Source organism: Sinohyriopsis cumingii, chromosome 2 (assembly GCF_028554795.1).
Source record: "Sinohyriopsis cumingii isolate HCF-2022 chromosome 2, ASM2855479v2, whole genome shotgun sequence".
In the NCBI taxonomy this organism is placed as follows: domain Eukaryota; kingdom Metazoa; phylum Mollusca; class Bivalvia; order Unionida; family Unionidae; genus Sinohyriopsis; species Sinohyriopsis cumingii.
In genome coordinates this window covers 18,276,160-18,300,159 of record NC_142962.1, presented here as the reverse complement: position 1 = coordinate 18,300,159, position 24,000 = coordinate 18,276,160, and the positions used below count along the sequence as shown (strand labels likewise).

Below are 24,000 nucleotides of genomic sequence, written 5' to 3'. Positions count from 1 at the left end.
CACAATTAGAATTATTAAAATCTCCCTCACAATTCTCCAAAGCCACACTTCAATCAACAAATTATTTACGCACACACAGGATGAAATTTGATAAATGTCATTGAAAGCTAAAGCACATAAAACCATACATTTTCATAAAAATATATGTACTTACTCAAGAATACAGATATGACAACTGAGAAGAAAACAAGACAACATGTAACAAGTACACACAGCTTCATTCTAGAGTAAAGTGCATGATATACAATAAGAACATGCAGGTTCAAGATCACTAGCCTGGCTGATATTTGCCTAATAACCAAAATGAAGGTCAGTTGGCTAAAAAATCTGGGTCAACAGGCTCTTCTAATGCTGTAGATTGCACAGGGGTGCAGAAATCGATTTGTTCTTATGGATGAGCAACTTTTGCAAAGTTATTTGTCCATGAAGTAAATTGTGGCCTGTAACTTAAAAGGGCAATAGTTCCCAATTTGTCTGAACTATGTTTACATAAGCAATGAATGAACATATCTAAAGATGGATTGGCATCATCTGTATAAATCTGAATTCTCTTCACACCAGGATGTTACCAGTCAAATTCTGAGGAGATATTTTGGATACAAAATCATTTAACAGATTTTCTACCCATGTAATGTCTGCCATATTTCATGGTGGATCAGCATTTTAAACCCATCTGGTCTGAATGCTAACTTTCATATCGTCAAATTCAGTGTAGAGCTCCTGAAGAACTGAATTGGAAGTTTTTCATTCCTAATTAACAGTGCCTATGAGTATGTTTGATCACTGATTTTGAAAGCTCTTCATGGCTGGATTTTCAAAAAAATTGCTCACATTCTTTTGAGCCATTAAAAAAAAAGAACCTGTACAGATTTATATCTTGGTAATCATGGTAGCCATATACTGATCATGGATTAGAATCACAGGTTCAAATTTTAAAGCACTTCATGCCAGGTTGCATTTTGTCGATTATGTCTGGCAGTTTATGTGAGAAAGTTGTTTAAAGTTTTTTTTCTTATCTTTAGTAATGGTTATCGTATTTAACACAGATTAGCATAATTTCTACAAACTTAAAAGCTCTTCATTCTGTGATGCTTTCTTATAAATTTGGTCAAGCAGTTTTTGTTAAGTAACTTAAAATAGTAACTGTTGATGAATGTCCAATTGATAACACATGGCAGATAGCAGGGCCATATTATAAGCTTTCTTGGCTTTACATCCTATTTTCAACCATAATGTATTCAGTAGCAACAGGAGTTGCATAAACAAATGTGCAGAGTGTTAGTTTTTTTATTTTTAAAATAAACTATATCAGGTATATTTAAAATGGTGATTTATTACTTTCAATCTTCATCTTATATTCTGAAACAAAATTGTTCTGGGGTATATTGCTTCTCTGGCTAATCAAACCATAATTGATTCTTTGCTGACAGCTCAACATATAGCCTTTAAAGTAACAATATGCATCTTGCAAATGAACCCCAAACATTTGGTGCATTTTTTTAAAAAAATGCTGTAAATACCACAAGTTCAGAAATAAATATACAACTGGGGAGAAGAGAGGGTGGCTGCTGTTCTGAATCATTAAAATATTAATCAATAGGATACATTTGGCTGAAAACCATTTTGTGAATCAAGGGTTCTCTCTATCGATGAATTTGTAAATTATGGTAGATACAAGCCATAATTAAAGATCATGTCATGTGGTTACTTAAAAATGAATGCTAATATTTCTCCCTAAATATGAACTAGAAATAAGTTCAAAGCATATGAGTGCAACAGCAGTAACCTATATTACTGGTGAAACAGTCTTCTAATCTCGAAGACTTTTCCTCTACCAAAATTGCATGACTTTGCAGTAACGATGTAAAAAAAAACCAAACAAAAAAACACAAGCAAGCTTTTCTGAATTCCATGAAGTGTGAAACACAGGCCACAACCACCCCATTTTGGTGCATTTCTTTTACTCCTCAAATTGCATCTATATGTGTCTCTGTAGCCAACACCAACCCAAAGACTTAATCATACACAAATCTTATCCAAGTCACAGTAATGAAATGTAGATCAAAGTGACTGACAGGAAAGTCTGCGTATTTAGGCACATTCACATTAAAAGCTGCACAACACTGCTTAACAATGCATGAGAAGATGACCTGAAAGCATGCTTAACAAATGTCTTCAAGAAAGAAAAATATTTTAATTGACCTATAATACTGGGCTTGTTAATCGAGTCCAACTGCAAACTGAACATATCCAGATCTACCGTCATACTATGCTATATAGTTTGGTAAGTAATACAAACTGAGACCCTGTTCTGCCAGTACATTTATGAAATGGCAGACCAATGTTATTTGCAACTGAACTTGACTTTTAAACAAGTATATATAGTTCTTTTGGCAAAAGGATGCTGCATTCACTAATAGATCTGTATGAAGTTGTACAAGCTCACAATCGAATATGCACAAAACACTTAAAACACAAAACTTGAAAGGCTGGACAGATTTGGGTAATGCTATATACCCCTCCCATATCTGTGATGAAGAAATAGAGAAAAACAACTGACACTCCTTTTCAAAATTATCTAATACCTTCACTTGAAGCATACAAAATTAGAAAAAAAAGTAAGAAAGCGAAAGATGTTTACATAATAAAGAAACAATACTGCATAAAGAAAAAAATAACATACCCCTCTAACCCTTGTTGTCTGTTTTCTGTATACAAGTCAAAAAGATAAAACTTTGATTCATGATAAGAATAAAGAAATCTATGCAATAGTCAAGTATATCTGGAAAAAATACTGAAAAAATTTATTTATTTTCATATGAACAAGTTTGTCTGGATTTCAAAAATCCTGCCTTAACTTCATGGATTGGGGAAGGAGTCCAACTGTTCCAAAGGACAATTCTGGTTGGGTCTTAAATTTAATGGTTTATAGTAAAAAAATAAATGAAAACTGGTGTCCCTGGAAAAAAGTGAAAACAAATTATGAGGCAAAAATTAAAACCTATCATGGGAAAGCTACTTTCTGTACCTTTGATAAAGACTACTAATCAGAGCTTTAAAGATCATCACTTCTAGAACTGCCGAATTTTGTTCTGCACTTCGTTTGTGGAGCAATAACCCAGGTCTTCTTGATTTGAAATCAGACCGTTAGAATTCAGCCTGTATTTGACATTTATATATTGTAAGATTTGAATTAGCTGGTCAAATGGTAATGGCAGAGATAACCCCAAGATTCTCAACAGTAGCTAATGTGAAAGAAATCCATATATATGTTAGGAAATAAAACAAAAATACACTATATTCCTGCCTTACGTATACATCTCTCTACATTCTGAAATGTATAGAACCTAAGAGAGTGCTCAAACACAGGTACCCAGAGCAATGTTGGTCTGCGAGCTCGGTGGTATGTAGAAAAGTTGCTGAACAATCAAGAGCCTGAACTTTGCTACCCCCACCAAAACAACAGGCTCATCCATTGTATTTTAAAGGAAATATTACTGAAATTAAAATATGATTTCTGTGCTTTTAAACGTAGAAAATAAATTATTATTGATTTTTATATATAAATATTTAGCACTTTAATGCAAATCACTTTCAAAAAGTTAGCTAATGGTACAATCAACATTAAGAAATATCAGTAAGTGGTCTGCCGAGAATCTCAATAATCGTTAAGTGCTTTGCTGAGATCCTTAGCAGCATTCAAATGCTCTCCAAAAAAAACAAACATGAGAACCACTGACCAACTGATATGAAACATAGCATACAAACCACCATACCTGTTAATTATTCTTGTGATTTTTTTTTTCTTTTCTCATTTACCAGCAACTCAAGGTGAATTCTGGATACATTTCTTGATGAAACCATTTGCACAATTCCTGGCATTATTATATACTTTCAATGAAGTGTGGAGATGGATGAAAACTACCTCCATTTAAAAACTCAAATTCACTTTTATTGTTATACCATTTTCATTGCATACTCTTGCATGACTGTTTTTATCTCCACAGATCAATTTATTGTCAAGTCAGCCCCTAAACAATTTTAGTTTCAAGTTCATACACATTATAAAGTCAAACATATTTTAAGACTAAGGCTGTCAGGTTGTGTTGTAGTAGGATTTAACACCATTTTTCAGCACAAGATAGGCCATCAGGCAAACATTTACATTACCTTTAGAACATGAAATGATTCAATTCTTTTCCATGCCATAACTGGCAATTTGTGGTGCCAGAAATGTTAGTTGTTTCATTAAAGATACTGACTGGAGAATTACAATTGATTTTACTCGCACCAAAACTACATTTTAATAGCATTAATACATTATCCCGATTCTATTTCATTGCTGAAATAACCACTTAGGAGGCAGGCTAATGGTCTCAACAAACGCAGAATTCACTAGGATGAGCTACATGCTCTACCATCACTACATGGGCACAACAAAAAAAAGGCAATCATTCTGATTCACAAAAGACCAAGGCTAAGAGAATGTAGTGAGACCACCTGATGGCAGTTTTCATAACATCATCCAAGGAGTGATTCAAATTGATGAAAGATGCAGCAATACCCATAAGCCTTAACAGTCAAAAGGTTACGATTCTCACAGGAAGCTGCACTCAATTGTTCATTAAGGGGTTTTCATAAAATGCTCAAAGTACACACAAAAGATTTCATCAATGCATGAGTGAGCAAGATACAAAATTAATGACGAGATCAGAAAGATGGTCTGACACAAAAATGGAACCCCTAGAGAACATGAAAATGGTCACAAGGGCTTCCCTATTGCATATTCATAGTGGACACAGAACATTTGTTTCCTTGAAAAGAAAAAAATATCTGCTACTGTGTTTCATGGAGAGCTAGGATCAATGCATTTCCTACTGCAGCAATTACAGAAAATTCTCCAATATCCACGGTAAATCCTGGTGTGTGTGTGTGTGCTACTAAGATGAGACAAGTGGTGGAGATCCTGCCTTACAGACATAAAACAGAAGCTGTTTGTCTGGTCTCATAGCAAACTAGTCCGCCACAGGTATCCCCCCCCCCATTGCAAAAGCAACTCTGCTACCAAAATGGCCCTCAAGGACCACATGATTCACTCTGGACAATATTCCTCTTGCTCAGAATATGCAGACTTGGTCAGTAATCTCTTCCAAGGCTGCCCATCAGAGGAGGTCCCAGACATCTGCAGAATCCCCTGTATGCCTTATGTATGCAACTAATGACATTGTCTGAAGTGACCATAACACAATGGTGCATTGTGAAGGTCATGTCCCTGTAAGATTAAGAGCATTGCACACATTTCCTAGTTCTTATATGACAGGTTACTTCTGTCCAGGACCAAAAATCCCTAAAGAACTAAACTATCTTATTTGTTATAAGTTTAACACCATTCCTCATCATATCACAGGTTATACATGGCAGTCAGTATAAATGGTGAAACCTGGGAAAACCCCCATAACAACCAATGGCCCACAAGAAGCTACTGGGAAGCTTTCTCAAATACCCACAATGGCAAAACCAAGACAAGAACACATACAAACAGGTGATATGGCAGAGGTGATCAGTAACCACTCAGCCACCCTGGGCCCTGGTGCCAAGTGAAAACCCCATCCTGAATCGGATATGCTGGTGTGCAGAATGGAGCGGGTTTCATGGTGAGAACAGAAACTCCATTGAGAAACTCATCACAATTTATCCATAAAGTCATATGGTGATTAAAGTCTGAACCCTAGAGGGATCCAAACTGATAGCTGGTCCTCGTGCAGTCTCTAGTAAACTAGAAGCAAGAAGTGGAGAGGCACACATAAAGTCACCATATGGAAACAGTTGAAAAGCCCCGGATCTTTGTGGATAACCAGTGCATGGTGACCAGCCAGAAAAACCAGTTCAGCAATGATGTGCCCATATCAAATTTATCTCACTAAGATTGCTAATCTACCGCTCAGGAAGGTGTGATCTGCTTATCGCAATGGGACACCATTCTTGAGAAGGTACTATGCTTCTCCAAGTGAGAGGTGTGAATTGCTCTTAACTATCTTGGGAAGGGCCAAGGATCAATGCTCACTGGCATTGATGGCATGGTTATAACTTTCTGGGACCCATGACCTGAGGCAATCTCTGAAAGACGAAATAACTTGAACCTTTCAGCAACCAGAATTCACTTTTTTCATTATAATCCTATTACAGCATGCTCTTTCTTGATGTAATTTTTCAATTTGTTACAAAAGGGTTTTGCAAATTTGTCAAATCAGTTCCCAAAAAATATTTTGGCACAAATACAGATACATTATATTGAAATCAAACATATCTTAAGCCACCACATCAGTAACAAAACCTGCCAAGTTTACATAAAACTGCAAATGTTTATGTGACTATTGGAGAATGAAACAATTCAATTTAAACACGATTAATTCACTTGCATACTAGAACTAGCAATATGAATCAAATGTGACTTTTTTCATTAAAGAGACTGACAGGAAAAGTTTCATCTTAATTCAGTGCAAAAGTAAATATTTTCCACGATAATTCTTATCTCTTCCACATGGTTGATGGTCAAAACCTGATACCTTGTCCACAGACCAGCATTTGGCACTTGGTAAAAATATTGTGGTGCTTGGTGCCCCACCACCGATGATTGGTGACTGAATACCAAAAAATGGAACATTGGCACCATACACCATATTGTCATCACCACCTTGTGCCCAACACTCGCTGAATGTCACCTAAGAGATCACCAGGTGACAGGTACCTAGTACCCAACCTCTTAAGATATTTTACCAGAGACCAGTGTCCCATTGAATAATCACTGCACAATGACCAGTCAATGATGCAGACCATTTTGGAGAAGCCTGGCTCTAACAAATGAAATCTGTGTGCTCCGTGATTTAATTTCTGGTTTACGCAAGTGAGATGACTTCACTTTCCATACTTTAAAAAGGCAAGGCTTGCTATTGGAAGCAAGCAACTTCTCTATGCCAGGAAGTGCTGATACCTTCCTACCAAGTGTCAGGCAAACCCCCACCCCCACAACAGCCCCAGGAAACCAATTAACTTTCTAATACCTGGCTACTTTTCATCAAGTCCAAAACCCTGTCAGGCAAAAAATCAAATCAGGCAATCGCCTGTATATAAACACACTGTGCACACTAAACAGCTGATGTGCGAGTCCCAAGCTGCCTTTTAATGCCCATATTTAGCACAACTTTGAGGTATTATTTAAGTCTGAAAGGAATATAATAAATTAAACAATAAACCTTAACACATTTGGGTGGGAATTACTTACCCTGACACTGGTTACAATTAGAAAGATGAAACACAGGATTAATGCTTCACTAGCAAAGTGCTCAAAAAATTCAAAATCCACTATTATTCTTACAATTCAAAGACTGCTACATTTATGAGAAACTTCAGCAAGACAACGCGTATTATGGAATACTGAATCGTTGCTCTAATCCTCTTACGATTCCATCAATAAGAATAATGTTATCAAAATTAAAGTAAGAATCAAACTTACCCATCCATACTGAGATGAGTAGAATCTGTCTGGATAGGTACATTTTGTTAATCAAACTTACCCATCCATACTGAGAGTAGAATCTGTCTGGATAGGTACATTTTGTTAATCAAACTTACCCATCCATACTGAGATGAGTAGAATCTGTCTGGATAGGTACATTTTGTTAATCAAACTTACCCATCCATACTGAGATGAGTAGAATCTGTCTGGATAGGTACATTTTGTTAATCAAACTTACCCATCAATAGTAAACTGAGCAGAATCTGTCCTGGTTTGTAAATTTCCTAAATGAAACTTACCTATTGATAGTGAACTGAGCAAATTCTGTCTTGGTTGGTAAATTTCTTAAATATCATTGTACATGTACATGCTGTGCACTTAGACCAAAAGTAACAAAATGTGTACTGTAAGAATACACTGTTAAACAAAAAGTTATGTCCTCCATAACACTACCCCATAGACATAATACAGAAACAATGAACTGAATCAAGAATTTACCCTATTCAGTAAGCTTGGGATGTGCCAAATTCTGTCCACAATGTTTAATCTCATTTTACTGGGTCTTTTCTATGCGAGTCATAAATGTCACGGAAGAAACTTCCTTATGTTAAAGAAGTTACGGGTCACTGGCAAAAGGGCACAGTTTAGAATAAACCCTGCACCACTAGTGACTTTAATGCTGTTATGGGCAGTGTGGTGAGTACTCTTTTGCCAGAGACTGCTTAATGTAGCAACTATGCAATTACCTTTTATAGCATTACAGAATATGCAAAAAGTAAACTTTTCTGCATATTTTGAGTATGCAGAATTAAAAAAAAATGAATCCATCTTTTCAAATAAATTCACAAGAAGCATTCAGACACATGCACTGTCCAGCATTTTTAATATTCATCTTTGTTACTTTTTGAACCTTCTTGACCTGATGTAATTTTAAGCTAAAATTTGCCAATCTCTTAAAGATGGTCATATACAAATATTTTGTGAACATTCTGCTTTATTAAAAGTTTACTTTTGCCAATGTTCCTGATTCTTCTGAAGCATTTCTGGTCAATTTTACCAAGTGCCCCCACCATCATTTATGCATGAAACACCATAGTTTCAAGTTGTACAAAAGCTGAAATTATGTTATTCTTAAAATGGAAATGTTTTCAACATAACTTGAGAGAAATAAACACAGCTCTATGAATAAAGTTACTTTTGACATGTTTCAGGGTATTTCTGAAGCAGTTATGTGCTTTTATACCAGGCACGCCTCCAACATTTTTGAATAAAATACAATATCTTGAGTTATATGCAAGTTCAGAATTATGTTACTCTCAAGATTAATAGTGTATATTCATTATAGTGTTCTTGTACACATATATACATTGATCAGAAATCACAATTTAGTTAATTGCCATTTTCAAATTTAGTTATGATATTTTTGGTCAAATATAATATCTTTAAAATATAATCAATAACAAATCCACCCCACCCCTGATAAAAAACCCATGAAAAAATCAGAGTAGAATTTGAATCATCAAATCAGTAATATGTGAATAGAAAGATAAAATTTGAGTTAGCCTGTTGGGGATGTGGCTCATATGGACAAAATTCTTGATGAATTCCTCCTTCGGCTATTCATATGACACAGGTTTTCTGCTGAATGTTTATTACAGCAAGTCTGAATTTCTAGAGTGTAAAGGTTGAATGTTGCAACACTAAATTTTGGAGGTCTCAAAATTTGCAATTTTTTAAAATAATTTTGACCGTTATGTTCATCAACATTACAAATTCATTAAGTTAAGGGAAGTTTTAAAATGTTGAATCTGAGAGAGACAATTGTACCACCAGGCTTAAAATATACAGTTCAAAGTAAATGTAATCCTTGTAACTATTCAGCTATGTTTCTTAAATTTGTATCAAAAAGAGCAATAACTGATGCCCTGGCCCCATCAACGAATAATCTACTTCATATGGTTAACTTACATTTTCCTCTTTCCTTTGTGGCCTCAAGCGGTTCAATATATTTTCAACTGTGTGCTTTCTGCAAAACATATTAAAAGAAATAATTTTCAACATTTTACTACTTGAAAATTTCTTCCTTCATGTTCAACTATATAGAAATAACTTCAATATTGGTGATAAATATTTATATCGGATTTTGTGGAATCAAGATTTAGCCTCTAACAGAATCATTCTGAATGGAAATGCAAGACCTATAGTTGTTGGCCAGACTGAAATATGTGGGTTCTATAAAGAGAAAGCGGTGGAGAGACAAATTCAAGACAATGATACACTAATGCAGTTTTCACACTACTATTGAGGTTAAAATTTGGGTTTTTCAATCAGACAACACAGTTGCTGGTATCAGTTATGGCTTCCTATCATTTCAAAAAGGTTTTAAAATGACTGATATATCTTGAGACATATTAATGAATGTCATAACCCTGAGAACAAGGCAATGGCAAAGCATTTCAAGCCTATGACAAAAAGCATTGTTGTAAATAGGTGACCCTGACCTCAAGGTCACAAGGTACAGTAAGCATACACAGAATGCATTGTTTTAGCTTTATAATGATTCATGCAAAGCATGATAAAAGTTCATAAACATTAATACAATTTTTCTCAAACTATGACCTTGACCGCAAGACCAGTGAGGAAATCACACGTATCACAAAAGAAACCAAAACCTGAATGAACTAATGACCCCAGTGACACCGGAAAAATGACTGCTATGTCTCACTTTCCCGTTATATACATGAACTTAACAAAAATTTCTTGGAATTTTAGTATAGGTACAATTTCACAACAGTTGCAAAGACATTAAAAATGTGATCATTCTGTAGTTCACAATGAAATTAACAAATATTTATCACACTTCCTAACCAGGATATCATTATACAGCTATGTTAAAGACCATCAGATAAAATCCATCTTTTCCCACCATTATACTTACACAAAATGGAAGTTAACAGCTAAATAGCTCAATCAAAACAAAACAGGGCCAAGCTTTTCTATTGAGATCAGTCTATTATGCTATTTTTTCCTATCATCACTTCAATTTGTAATAACCCTTACTTAGAGCTTAATCCACCACCTGGTGGCAATCCTTCCATATCTTGTAGTATATGCATGATATAGGGAAGTTCAGCATCAGCCAATCCAACAGTGTCTAATGTCTCTGAAAGGCAAAAAAAAAACAAGAGAAAAGTTTATAATGATGTATGATCAAAAATAAAAAGAAAAGAACAAAAGAAAAAGAAAAGAAAATGACAATATACATAGTATCTTGTCTCCGTCTGCTCAAGTTACCATCATATAGCCTGAGTAAAGAAGGCCAAGATAAAATTTCTTTGTCATAAAAAATAAACAGTCATAGGTATTCGGTTTCTTGGGCTGTCATATTTAAACACATACTCTGGAATGATGCTTCAAATGTTGTCAATCAACACTAGACACAATTTTTAGAATGTTTCAACAAGAAAAACTTTCTTTGATTATTGAAGTTAAAAAGCATGCTTGGGAAATTTTGTTTGGGATGAATTGTAAGTGGCCAAGATTATCATTCTTGTAAATACTTTTTAAAAAAAGACATAAATTAGTTTTACACTGCCTCAAAAGCTACATTTTAACACCAGTAATACTATACCTGCTGCTACTGCATACATCACTGTGAAAGGAAGATGATCCCTCAAACTGAAGCTAAAAAAACCACAAGGAATATTTACCCTCAATGAGGAGTTTAAATACTGCATGATGGAATCCACCTGGGCCACTTTCAGAGTGATGATTATTGAGCCCAGTGAGAAAATGCTTTCACTTTGTTGGGCCAACAGGTAAAGTAAAAGAAGAAAAAGTGTGAGACTGCCAAAACAAGGATTTCATCATATCCTCCAAAGATGAATAAACCTGATAGACCCATATTGAGGCAGCAATTGTTCAAACCTCATGGACTTCAATTTTCATGAAAAACAGGCCCATATTGGTAAGGGACTGGGAAACTGTCTTGATAGTTATCACATTCCACCTAGAAATGATAGAAAGTGGAAGAAATATGCTGAACTTTAAATGATGAAAAGACACTTCATACTCTTTTCTTTCCCTTTAGAGGCTGCCAAATAAAAACGTAAATCTCTAACTGGACATATAAATTTATCTTGACCTTTCCTAGCACAGATATGGCTGAGACTGGGCATCACAATCAAGAGTGGAACAACTGATGGAAGCTGTTAATATGCTAAAACACCTGACTGGCATAGGATAGAAACTGACTCACAATTCCCATTGGACCTGATGTAAAACTGTTAGAAGGATAGGGCATGAAGCCTACTGTTTCATCTTGTAAATGCCAAGGTGAGTAGCAAAACCAAAGTTATATAGGACAGTGCACAATAAATAGAACACCTGTTACCTATTTGACTACATACACATAGGCATGTCTGTTAACTGTTAAGGAGTGTAGTATATGGTATGTTTAACATAAATTTTAATCATTTTATATTTTTGGTACAATATTATGTATACAAAAATTTAAGTGTAAAATCTGATCGTTATAGCTGTATAATTATTTTTCATGGAAGAATTTTTTATGTGATTTAAAAGCCCAACCCCGTTACTTTAAATAGATTACGACCCGAGTTTAAACAGCGACCATGTGATGTGATGTAATCATTCCCATCGATGAATGTGGTGTCTAAGTTTCTTTCCCCTAAGGTGGTGCTATGAAAACCGGCTTAAAATGGCTGATGTTTACAGCAGGTGTTGAAAGGCGCTTGCATGAAAATGGTGTGGAGGCAACAAAACACGCTTACATGTGAATCTGGTAGGCGTCCAAAGGTGCTTCCATGAGAATGGAGTAGAGGCATCTAAAGGCGCTTGCATGAGGTAAATGGTTAATAGCAGAAACAATGTAATGATTCTTAAAAAAGAAAATCAGCAACTGCCCTCATAGGGGAAAGCTAGGATTTACATTTTTCTATTACAATCACAAAAGATACTCCCTTTGGCATCATACACCTTTGATGTCAATCATCTCCACGACTGCATGGTGCACTTGGCAACTCTGACCGAAAACTTTGAGGTAAGGTCCCGAGATGGTCCACAACAGATCAAGATCATGGAACCATGATCACTGAGGTCATAGTGGGGATGAGAAGAAGACTTTGGGTAGAACATGTGGGATCATCATGAAAAGTGGGAAGGTGTGAGCAAACAGACAACTGCAGTGCTGGCTGAAAGCGTCCACTGCCCGGGCCCTCTGGCCAGAGACTGGCGAAAAGGAAAAGTGGAGCTTGTTTAGCTTGGTCACAAACAAGTCCAAGAGAGGAGTCCCCCAAAAGAGGAACAGGGAGTTAGCTATGGATTGGTAAAGTGACCATTTTGTGATGACTATCTTTCCTTTCTTTGAAAGATTATCACCCAAACTATTTCTGCTCATTACTCCAAGCAGAGAAAAGGTGCATGGCTGCCTCCTTATCTACTGAATGTACAACCACCACCATGTTGTCAAAAAGACCATCACATATCAACCTCTTATCTGGTGGATTGGCTTAGAATACTGCCTTCATTTCCAAATTGTTGATGTAGAGGGTAGGTTATTTCTGGGACATTAACCATGAAGAAAGTTCTTCCTGCTCTAGAATGCCCAACCCAAGTACAAGTAAGTATTTTGGGGGGAGGCATGGGGACTCCAGCCCAAAAGCAATCTTGATTTGTCCACAAGATCAGATGATAATGGAAATCCTGACCAAAAGAATTCAGAATCAAGGGTCTGCTTACTTTCTATGCTACTAGGTGAAACTAGGATACAAGGGCAGTCTGCTTGTGGAATCAGGTTCACAGCGCAGTTCTGGTTCAAAGCAGAAAAAGAAAAAGATGAGCTGATCACATGGTCTTTACTCTGCATGTCTCCAACAGGGACAGAACCTTGTCTAATCTATCCTGAAGGACATGGACTAATCATGTTTGTGAAAAAATTCATCCCGATCTAGACATAATCATGAGATGGCATGAGCTCTGATTTGTCTAAGTTTGACAGATGGTCAAGCCTGCTCACTATGGACCAATAGTGAGACAGATCTAGTCCAAACAACTCAAGACAGCCACTGTGGATCAACCAATCATTGAAATATTTAAGGACTGGGATACTTAGTGACCTTAAATGGGCTGCAACTACTCTCATTGCTCTGGTCAAGACTCTGGGAGCAAAGGCTAGGCCAAACAGTAGAGCTTGAAATTGAACAACCAACCTATCTAAGCAAAACTGGAGGTACTTGGGCAACTCATGTGAGCTGACTGATTTTAAAATATTTAAGAAAAAGATACATAAATATAACAACCTCCCACATGGGCCACAAGATGGAGACAAATCCAGAGTGAAAAAGAAAAGGGTGTAACTACTTGGAAAATACTGCAATCACACTGATTGTTCAGCATGTCAATTACCTGATAAGAGCTTATTATATACCAAGTTTCACATCAATCCACTAAAAACTTAGAAGCAGTGGCAATCACAAAATATATGCAGCTGTTAAGTCAAAATTGTGACAAATCTCACTCATCATTCGATGATGACCACAATAGGTACCACAGGATGTGGTTTTCAGCATGAAGGGAAATGTAATGGTGTGCTGCTCTGTTAATGACCGTAGCTACTTTGCATCTCAATTCCTAAGCTTAGTTACTAATGGCATTTTTCACCCTGCAGAAAAATGGCCAAGGGTGCCAAACCGAGAGATGACATTGCTTCCTCACCAGGTCTAAAATTTCAATAAATGCCTGACAATCAGATAAAGAGGGTTCGGCATTTACAGCTATGATATCTTCCATCAAGACATTCTGACACGAGTATGTATGTGTGGGACCAGTACCAATAGAGGGAGAACAGTGCTGGCAGTTGGCTCACCAAAATGAATTCTTTGAAATTAGCAGGGTTTCAAGTTTTGTTTGAAAGATGGCTGTTCATTTCTGCAATTTCATTTTCCTTATCAGTGTCAACCAATGCCCTGACCTTGCAGACTAAATTCACTGCAGGCATGGGAGGGCATTCAACTGGCAGTGTGTGTGTGATTAAGAATTTTAACGTAGCTTTAACAATCTTTCAGTCATATCGCTACGATGTCTGCAGTGTGGCAGTTTATAATGATGTCCTGCAATTTGGGCATCATGCTGCAGACATGTAGGATGATGTCCCATCCAGTAACATTATCTTGACACCAGACCGACCACTAACCTCTTAATGCTGAGCACAAGGCGAGGCAGTTGTAAGTACCACTTTTGGTATGACTTGGCAGGGGATCAAACTCACAACCTCCTGCTTCTGAGACGGACGCTCAAACCACTAGGCCATCAGAGCGGTCACCAACTGGCAGTAAGATATTGTGCATATCTTTAATCAGACTGTTCAACTGTCAACAGTGCATTAGTAAATGGAGGTTTTCTCTGCATTCCATGGCTGGATTATCATCATGATGTATACCTTCAATATTCTGGTACAACATCCTCAATGGAACTGATGCTTCTGCTTTGTTGGTTATAAAGCAAACTGTTTATCACTAATTTCACTTAGAATTCATGAGCACCATAATAAGTCTATTACTGAAATCCCCATTGTGTCATGATTATCACTCAGGAAGAATAGACCTAAGATTTTGAAGATGGCTGCCTTTCTCGCCATATTGGATGTCTGAGCAGCACAATTTTTATTTAGGACCAACTAGACCATTGATGGATATGTGTGTGTGTGTGTGTGTAAAGTTTCATTGAAATACTGTAAGTAGTTCATGAGAAGTAGCCAGATCAAACATATTTTAGTGATGGACAACAGACCATGCCTTAAACTCTTCTGGTCTAAAGCCACTAGAGCCAAAACTCATGCAGAAAAATCAACACAAGTGTAAATATTGTTTACAATATTTTACAATATTTTGAAGCAATACTTTTATTTCTTCATCTAATCACACTTATATTCAGAATATGTTCAGTTCCTGAAGGCGGGGCCCCGAGTGGCCGAGTGGTCTAAAGCGCTCTTCGTTACGGATCACTGCCATCTCACCTCTGTCTGCGGTGGTTCGAGTCTAAGATTCGGCCAATGTTGGTATGTGAGAAAGCTTGCCAGTAGCTTCTCGAGGGTCGGTGGTTCTTTCCGGGGTTTTATCCGGGTTCTTCCTCCACCATTAATACTGGCCGCCATGTATAGCCTATCGTGTGCTGAAAAATGGCGCTAAACCCCACAACAACAACAACAACAACAATCAGTTCCTGAATAGACCATGAACACACTACCAAGTGCCTTCAGATCCTTTACATCTTTTGACCCTTTATGACTGCAGACAAATGCCAGTTTTCTTATAACAGTCAAACCTGCTAACAAGTAACCTCTTTGTAGCAGACCTGCCAACCCAACAAGTACGGCAATCTAATTTGTTTTCAAGTTGGACCAATTTTCAGTAACAAAATATCCTGTACTGCTATTGTAAAGTTGGAACAGTAGCATCACTAGGGTTGGTGTCACCCAGTGCGTTAACTCATGGTGTCATCCCCATGGACCTTCCTCTTGCACAAAAATTTGAAAGTTTTTATACAGAGTCATGTGCGTTAACTCATGGTGTCACCCCGATGGACCCCCTTCCTGCATGAATTGATTTTTTTTTAGACAGTCATATGCGGTAACTTGTGGTGTCGCCTCCATGGACCTCCTTCCTGCACAACAAGTCAAATCTTTTTATGGACAGTCACTTTGGTGTCACCAGGTGTGTTCAGCACCCCCCTAGTAACACCACTGAGTTGATGTGTGTGTGTGTGTGTGTGTGTATATATATATATATATATATATATATATATATATATATATATATATAGATATAGATATATAGCAGTAACTGTACTGATACATTGTGTTGACTCTACAGTGGTCCCCTTCATAAACTTATTAATTTTAAGGGCTGGCAGGTCTGGATTATCATATGTAACTGAAAGGGTACTAGCAATAAAACAAACCCAACAAAAACAGTGGATCACATACAAGCCCACTTCCTTTGTAAACACGGTGTATCTCGTGTAATAACTACAAATGTAAATGAGAAATAAGTTGATGCAAAATGTACAGAATGTCATCAGTCATTCTAAATTTAAAAGCAAAAGTGAAAGCAGTTAGACTAAGCATGCAGATAGTGAGTTCTTTGATCACTCCTGAAGGATTTAAATAAACACCTATATAAATTCTACTTTAAAATGGAGTTGATGGGCAATAATAGTTACATACATTTGTCTACTCCCAGATTTTACTGAGAAGGTGGTGTTCCATGATTGATGAATATTTTAAAAATTGTTGAAGATAACATCAACACAAGTTTAATCACACAGATTCCATAATATACGTGCGATTTTTAGATGAAAAATATTAATATTTAAAAATTAGTTCAGGGCTTCCTATAACGCACAAATGTGCATCCCTGATGCAATAAAATAAAAAATGACACATTAAAACCCCAGCCTAAAAGTCCCATAGGACACAATACAAATTGGTGACCAAATCGATTTCCAGCTTAGAGAAAAGGTTGAGGTTTCTTAAAACGGCGGTATCAAGGATTTTCTATGCCATCTGTTGAGGTCATGCTCATATATTATGCATTGTGTTCATTTTAGTGTAGCTGAATAAGTATTGCATGTGATCTTGAAAGGACGACATGTTAAGGATTCAAATTAAATTAGAAGATAAACCCTATGATAATAAATATTACTACCATCTGATGCTTTCATGTCAAGACTTAGATAAAATGTCGTTTGCAAATATGGATAAGTATTTGGAGGTTAAATTTGTACATGCCAGTCATTATGCTTTTGTCATAATCATTGCGCCTTTTCTCAACAAATTACGTTTTTTTTCTCTAGTATATAGCTTATGCTGTTTTGGTAAATTAACCCTTTACCTCACAGAGCATAGTGACAAAGTGCAGCGCGCTATAAATAGAACAACTGTTACCTAGCTGACCACATATGCAAAGGCCTGCCTGTAAACTGTTAAGCAATGTAGTGTGTTACGTTTAACAGCAATTTTAACCATTTAACATTTTTGGTACACAACTATTATATGTGGAAAAATTTAAGAGTAAAGTCCGATTGTTATAGCTGTGTAATTATTTTTCACGGAAGAATTTTTTATGAAATTTAAAATCTTGAGAGATTTCATTCAAGGTCATGTCAGTCAGTGAGGCTGCGTGACCAACCGTAGCTGCCACTTCCCATACTCGAAATTTACATGTTTTTTATCTGCGTCTACATCATTAAGTCATCTGAATTTGATAATTTATAAAATCTAACTGCTGCCTACATCAATATCAAAGCCTTTACCTAAGTTATTGAATCTTTCATAGTTGTGATTCTAATCATGAAAACTTCGTAAGTGCTGAATGAAATCCGTGACTGTCATTTTGGAGAGTGGAGATTACGACCCAGTTACTTTAAATAGCAGATATCGACCAATGCATAAACAGTGACCATGTGATCTGATGTAATTGTCATTCGCAGAAATGAATGTAGTATCTAATGAGGGGTTTTCCCCGACGGTGGCGCTACGAAAACCAGCTCAAAATGGCTGATGTTTACAGCAGGCATCAAAAAGTGCTTCCATGCGAATGGAGTAGAGTCATCAAAAGGCGCTTCCATGCGAATGGAGTAGAGGCATCCAATACGCTTGCATGAGGTAAAGGGTTAAAAGATAAAATAAATAAAAATCAGTAAAAAGTTGTGTTTATCATTTTTAGTATAATCTCTTTAATTACATTCATGTAAATTTCAGAAAAACATTACTGCTGCATAAGAATTTTCCTTGTTTTCTATTTATAGCAACTGTATATGACCCATTGTATTTTAAAGAAAACAGGTAGGTTACATTAATTTGAACTTAGAATCACAGATTACATTCAAAATAAAATTAGGTAGCGGACCAGTCTATGGTTTATAGAAAATGGTGTCAGATTATAAGCAAGATGCTTTATGGTGTGACCTGTGGATGTCAACAGATGGAAAATGTGAGAGCAGATGGATCTTTGCAAACTTCAAAACATGTCAGATCAGAAAAAAGGACGAATCAACATTGGTTTACAAACTTTAAAAGAAGAATATGAGAGTAATGTAATACAGCACTCGGCTCTGAGCACATTAATGCTCATCACAAAATTTAAAATTAAATTCATGATCATCCAGTTCTTTAAGATGCCTTGTCTGATATGTTTGTTTTGGAGTGCGCAACATATTACTGTATAAATAACCGCCTTGTGTAGCATGTTCCCGAGTCAACTGATGGGATATCAATTTGAATACATGAATAATTAAAGAATTAAAGTAAGTAAAACAATAGGTTTTGTGTCTCTTTATTCCTGGCATTATAATGGGCATTTATCCGCTTCATGTATGCCCAACATGCTTATGAAAGGAGACTACAACTTTCTTTGGTGGAACTCATATTTTCTCTCTCTCTCTCTCTCACACACACACACACACACACACACACACACACACACACACACACACACACACAACTTACTGTAGAAACCATAAAGTGGGACCCTTTAACATCGTGTGTGTGTTTTGTATATTTAATGTAGCTTTTAAAAAAAAGTCAGTCATATCACTACGATGTCTGCAGTGTGGCAGTTTATAGTGATGTCTAGCACTGGAGCATCATGCTGCAGACATGTAGCATGATGTCCCATCCAGTCACATTATCCTGACACTAGGCCAACCAGTCCTAGTGCTAACCTCTTAATGCTGAGCGCCAAGCGAGGTAGTTGTTAGTACCATTTTTATAAGTCTTTGGTATGAATAGGCAGGGGATCGAACCCACGACCTCCCACATCCGAGGCAGACACCTCTAACCACTAGGCCACCAGAGCAGTTTTTTAACATCTTGTAAGGACCCTATAAAATTCAAATGCAGAGGTCCTCGGAACTCCAGAAAATATCAATTTAATGGAAGCCCTGCAGTTATGCCATCTGTATATTATTTGCAGTTAATACACGTGTGATCCCCTTCTTGAAATGCAGCCCTCTTAAAAGGCAACTGTCGTACTGCAGTAGGTGCAACCTTATGAGAGGCAGACCACTGTATATTACTTTTACCTTTAATTTTTGCCTCTATTCTGGCATCCAACTCTGCTTCTTTCTTAACGGCTTCCTCTGATGGCTGTGGCGCCCCTTTGAAAGCTACTATTACAATACTCATATTATCTCTGCTACCCTGAAATGAATGAGAACCAAAAGAAAATGAGAGGCATCTAAGGGGAAATGAAACACTAAAATTGTACTCATGGAACAAAGATGCCAAATCATAGTGAGTGAAATTGATTTAATGCAAAGTGTGATTGAAGAGATAAATGAATGGATGGATAAGAATAACAATATAAAAATATATATACCCTACCACTATCTTGATGGGGACATAAAGTGAGGTGTATGTCTACTACATCCAAAAGTGAAAGTCATTATTTTAATCTAACCATGATTGGTAGAAGTAGTAAAATTTAACCTAAAGAGTCAGGTGATAAAAAACTATGTGCTGATGTTTCAACAATATAAAAATACTAGAATAACCAAAATCTATTTCATTATGAAAATACCATGCAAAGCATCCTCAAATTTCTTGAGAGAAACCTGAAAGCAGAACTGTCAAAGACATTACATGAATGCACTAATGTTCACTAAAACTGGATAAAGGCACACAAAACAATCGGTTATTATACTGGATTTTTTTCTTTCACTTTTCATTTGTTTGCAGAATTGAAATGCATGCATGATGTGATATCCATTTGATTTGGTCATCACTAATGAACTCAAGGAAGGGTCGGACTGGTGACCTAGACACACCCACCGAAAATCACTGACAATTTCATGTCAAGAAACCTTACACAGGTAGACATTTTCCCTTTAAATAAGACAACTATTAAAGAAACAGATTTATTGACTTGAGAGAGAGAGAGAGAGAGAGAGAGAGAGAGATTTTAACTGAGATTCAGTAGTCTTGAACATTGTATAATTCATGAAGAAAGAAGAAAAGGCAAGTGAGCAATCTATAATTGAAATGACTTTCTCCACTGTTGGAAAATAAAATCTGAAAATCCTTAATTGCAACTATCACAGGGAGGGGGAATCGGATTAATCTTGGAATCATGCCAATTCCTTACAGTGTTCATTTCAGCAACAAATTTTACTTTAATTGCTAACTTCCCATTGCTGGGTTATAATTGGGGCTGTTAAATGCAATGCTACAAGTCAGATTGCTTCATGCAATATAAATTACACCATCCCCAACCGAAACTGATACATTCATTTGATACTTAACCTTATCCGTATTTTATATCAGTGTTGACAATGGCAAGAGCTTTGATTTAGTAGAACATTGGTCAAGTCTATACTGGGACAGACCATTCAAGTTTCTAAGGGTTGACATAATTAGGAGAGCTTTGATTAGCAGAACATACATCAAGTCTTTGTTGGGGCAGACTATTCAACTTTCTAAGGGTTGACAGGGTTAAGATTCTTTTTGAAAACTTTAAGAACAATGGTCTTGCTTTGATTGTGTGGAAAAATGAACTCAAAGAATCATTTTCTTGAAATTTTTTTGTTTCTTATATTGAAAATTAAAACCTTTATCCTGGTTGGAAAGAACATTCAGCCTCTACCATCCCCCATTAAATGATCAGTCTATTACTGCACACATACAACAAACTTGTTGTGTCAGAATCAATCTGGATCAAAGTTAATATTTTAACCACATTAACAAATGATGCTGCTGACAGTGTGGACCAACATTACTGCGCAAGGACTTGTCACTTGGCTTGTATTTCTGTGTAAATTCAGTGTTTTATATTCCTTTCTTCATTTTGAAAACCAGTGTCATGATTTCTTTTCCTTTTTTAGCAATAGGATGCTCTTCAAGGGAAGCTGAAAGGTATGCCTCTTGTCAAGTCAGTGCAAAAGTTTGTTCAGGTTTCAATGAATAAAGTAAAACCATACCATTCCTACAAGTGTCCATGATCTATTTTCCACTGACCATGACGTGAAGCTTTTAAGCTATGTTGTTTAAAATGAAATTTCGACATCAGCAATTAACTGCAAAAACAACTATTGTGACAGAATTCAATCAACCCAAACACAGGCGTTGAATATATTGAAGATGTTTAACTAAAAGATGATTAATTTCTCAAACATAGTTCTTCAAATGCTTTCCGACTGTAAATGACTCTCGACATCTTAGTCTTTCCATGGGTGGTCTCCTTGTATTGGCTACCTAACTGTTGATTAGTAATGTCAACCATCCTCTCCATGCTGTAGTTGCCAAGGATGTGCCTGTCAAGGCATGATGATGATTTGAAGGCAATTACCTCTCCACCATGAAGCAAATGTGTAGGGGATTAAGTGTCCTACTACACTGCATGAAGAAAGCACAGGGGCTCAAATTGTTGCTTACAATTGACCTATCATACATGTACTATATAATAACTACAAGGGAGGACACTTGCCTCCTTGCTCGCGTGAGCTATTAAAGAACAAACACTGATATTTCAAGCTATGTTTTTGTGTAGCTTAATAAATTTGGTACCGATATTTAGCTCAGGCATTCAACTGTGTATCCCTATCAAAAGTTTCACTTAACATCATACCTTTATGGAATATCAAATCATTTTCCAACGCTACTGCTTGATGTGGCCACGAGTGTGCCCTCTTAATATGCAACTGAGATCCTGCTGAATGGAATACTGTCCTCTCGCTGGTTAAAAGAAAATGATGTCCTGTATTTATTTATAACTTATTTTCAGTTGGCCAATGAGAAGGTAGTATTCCATTCAGCATGTTGTTCTTGCATATTAAGCGGGCTCAATCATGACCATGTCAAGCAACAATACGAGCCCCTGTGGGAGAAACTAAAAATCATGCAATTACACTTTAAGCAGTATTGAACTAGAATCCAAAGTATTCATTTAAATGCATCATAAAAACTATTCAGTCAGAAAGATTTACATGCTAGAACTATAGAAATTACATGCACAATAGTGTTTAATGGCCAATTTCTATTATCTTTTTAATTACATGTGTAATAGTGTCTAATGGCAAATCTCTATTATCTTTGTGTGTGTGCATGTGATTAGGATTTTTAACGTAGGTTTAACAATTTTTCAGTCATATCGCTATGGTGTCTGTAGTGTGGCAGTTTATAATGATGTCTAGTAGTGGGGCATCATGCTGCAGACATGTTGCATGATGTCCCACCCAATCACATTATCCTAACACCAGGCAGACTAGTCCTAACACTAACCTCTTAATGCTGAGCACCTAGTGGTGAGGCAACTGTTAGTACCATTTTTTAAGTACTATTTTTGTAAGTCTCTGGTATGACTTGGCAGGGGTTCAAACCCATGACCTCCTGCTTTTGAGGTGGATGCTCTAACCACTAGGCCATCAGAGCGGTACTATCTTTGTAATTACATGAGTAAATAGTGTTTAATGGCAAATCTATACTATCTTTTCATTACATGTGCTTTTCAAAGGCTATCTACCAAATGTCTCTTTATGAAAACCATTTGTATCAAATCACACAAGATTGTGAGATTCACACTAATTTCTAAAAATGCCAATTCTACCTTTGTTTACTTCGTAAAATCTATCCAATATCTAGAAAGCTTCTCCCTTCTCAAAAGTGGAATGAATCCTGAAATGTAGAATTTTTGAGGGGTGTGGTGGTACAGTAAGAACTGTTATGAGCAACCACCTGTCATTTCCGACCAGTCGTAATGCATGGATAGATTGTATTATATAAATGCTGTTATGAGTGACCACCTGCTCAACGCAACCGCGATGTATTGACAAATTATGCATTTCAACACTGCTATGAATGACCACATCGAAAAAAAAACAACAGAAGAATGCAATTTGGTCAAAACAATGAATAAAGCAAAATCTGCATCTAATGTTTTGGATGGATTTGAGTGATGATATGCACTGTGTAAGTATTGTATTTACCGTTATTTAATTTTGTGCTGGAGAAATCAGAAAATATGCACATGCAAAATAATAACATAATCATAGTACTTGCTAACAGTTCAATAAGTATCGGGTCACCAGAAATGATATTTTTATAAATGCATGTGTCTTAGGACACAATTTTTTTTATTATCCGTGTCCCAAGATTTATAGCCTTTACAGTAGTCAACAAAAAGACCAAAAAAGTGTCAAGTTTAGACACTGGCCTGCGGATAAGTTTTCCAGGCCTTTAACTTTTCCTAAATTATTTGGCTTATATGCAAGTATATATAGTACATGTATTAATATATGTACATATTCATGTAATGTTAAATATAAATTTGATTTCCATTGTTTGATAGATATTTATCTTTATTATATAAAGTTATTATGGGAGGAATGCATGCAATATTTAACAAGATTTACGAATAAAGGATATGTACAGTGAGTATGGGTATATTTTCTTCTTCAATAATGCCAACTAT

The 24,000-nt window shown here is 36.3% G+C and overlaps 1 protein-coding gene across 5 annotated transcripts in view; it reads right to left on the bottom strand.

Annotated features, from left to right (window-relative positions):
* LOC149804403 (protein phosphatase 1B-like) overlaps nucleotides 1-24,000 on the bottom strand; it is a 61,026-nt gene that overhangs the window by 18,337 nt on the left and 18,689 nt on the right. For 2 of the 5 annotated variants that reach the window (XM_089939840.1, XM_089939848.1), the window contains exons 3-5: nucleotides 19,619-19,736; nucleotides 10,577-10,679; nucleotides 9,485-9,542 (exon numbers count right to left, since the gene is read on the bottom strand). In XM_089939840.1, coding sequence (XP_089795966.1) covers nucleotides 9,485-9,542; nucleotides 10,577-10,679; nucleotides 19,619-19,736 — 279 coding nt within the window. Of the gene's footprint in view, nucleotides 1-154; nucleotides 176-2,683; nucleotides 2,709-9,484; nucleotides 9,543-10,576; nucleotides 10,680-19,618; nucleotides 19,737-24,000 lie in introns of all 5 variants that reach the window. The other 3 variants (XR_016415599.1, XR_016415597.1, XR_016415598.1) reach the window with 3 other exon arrangements.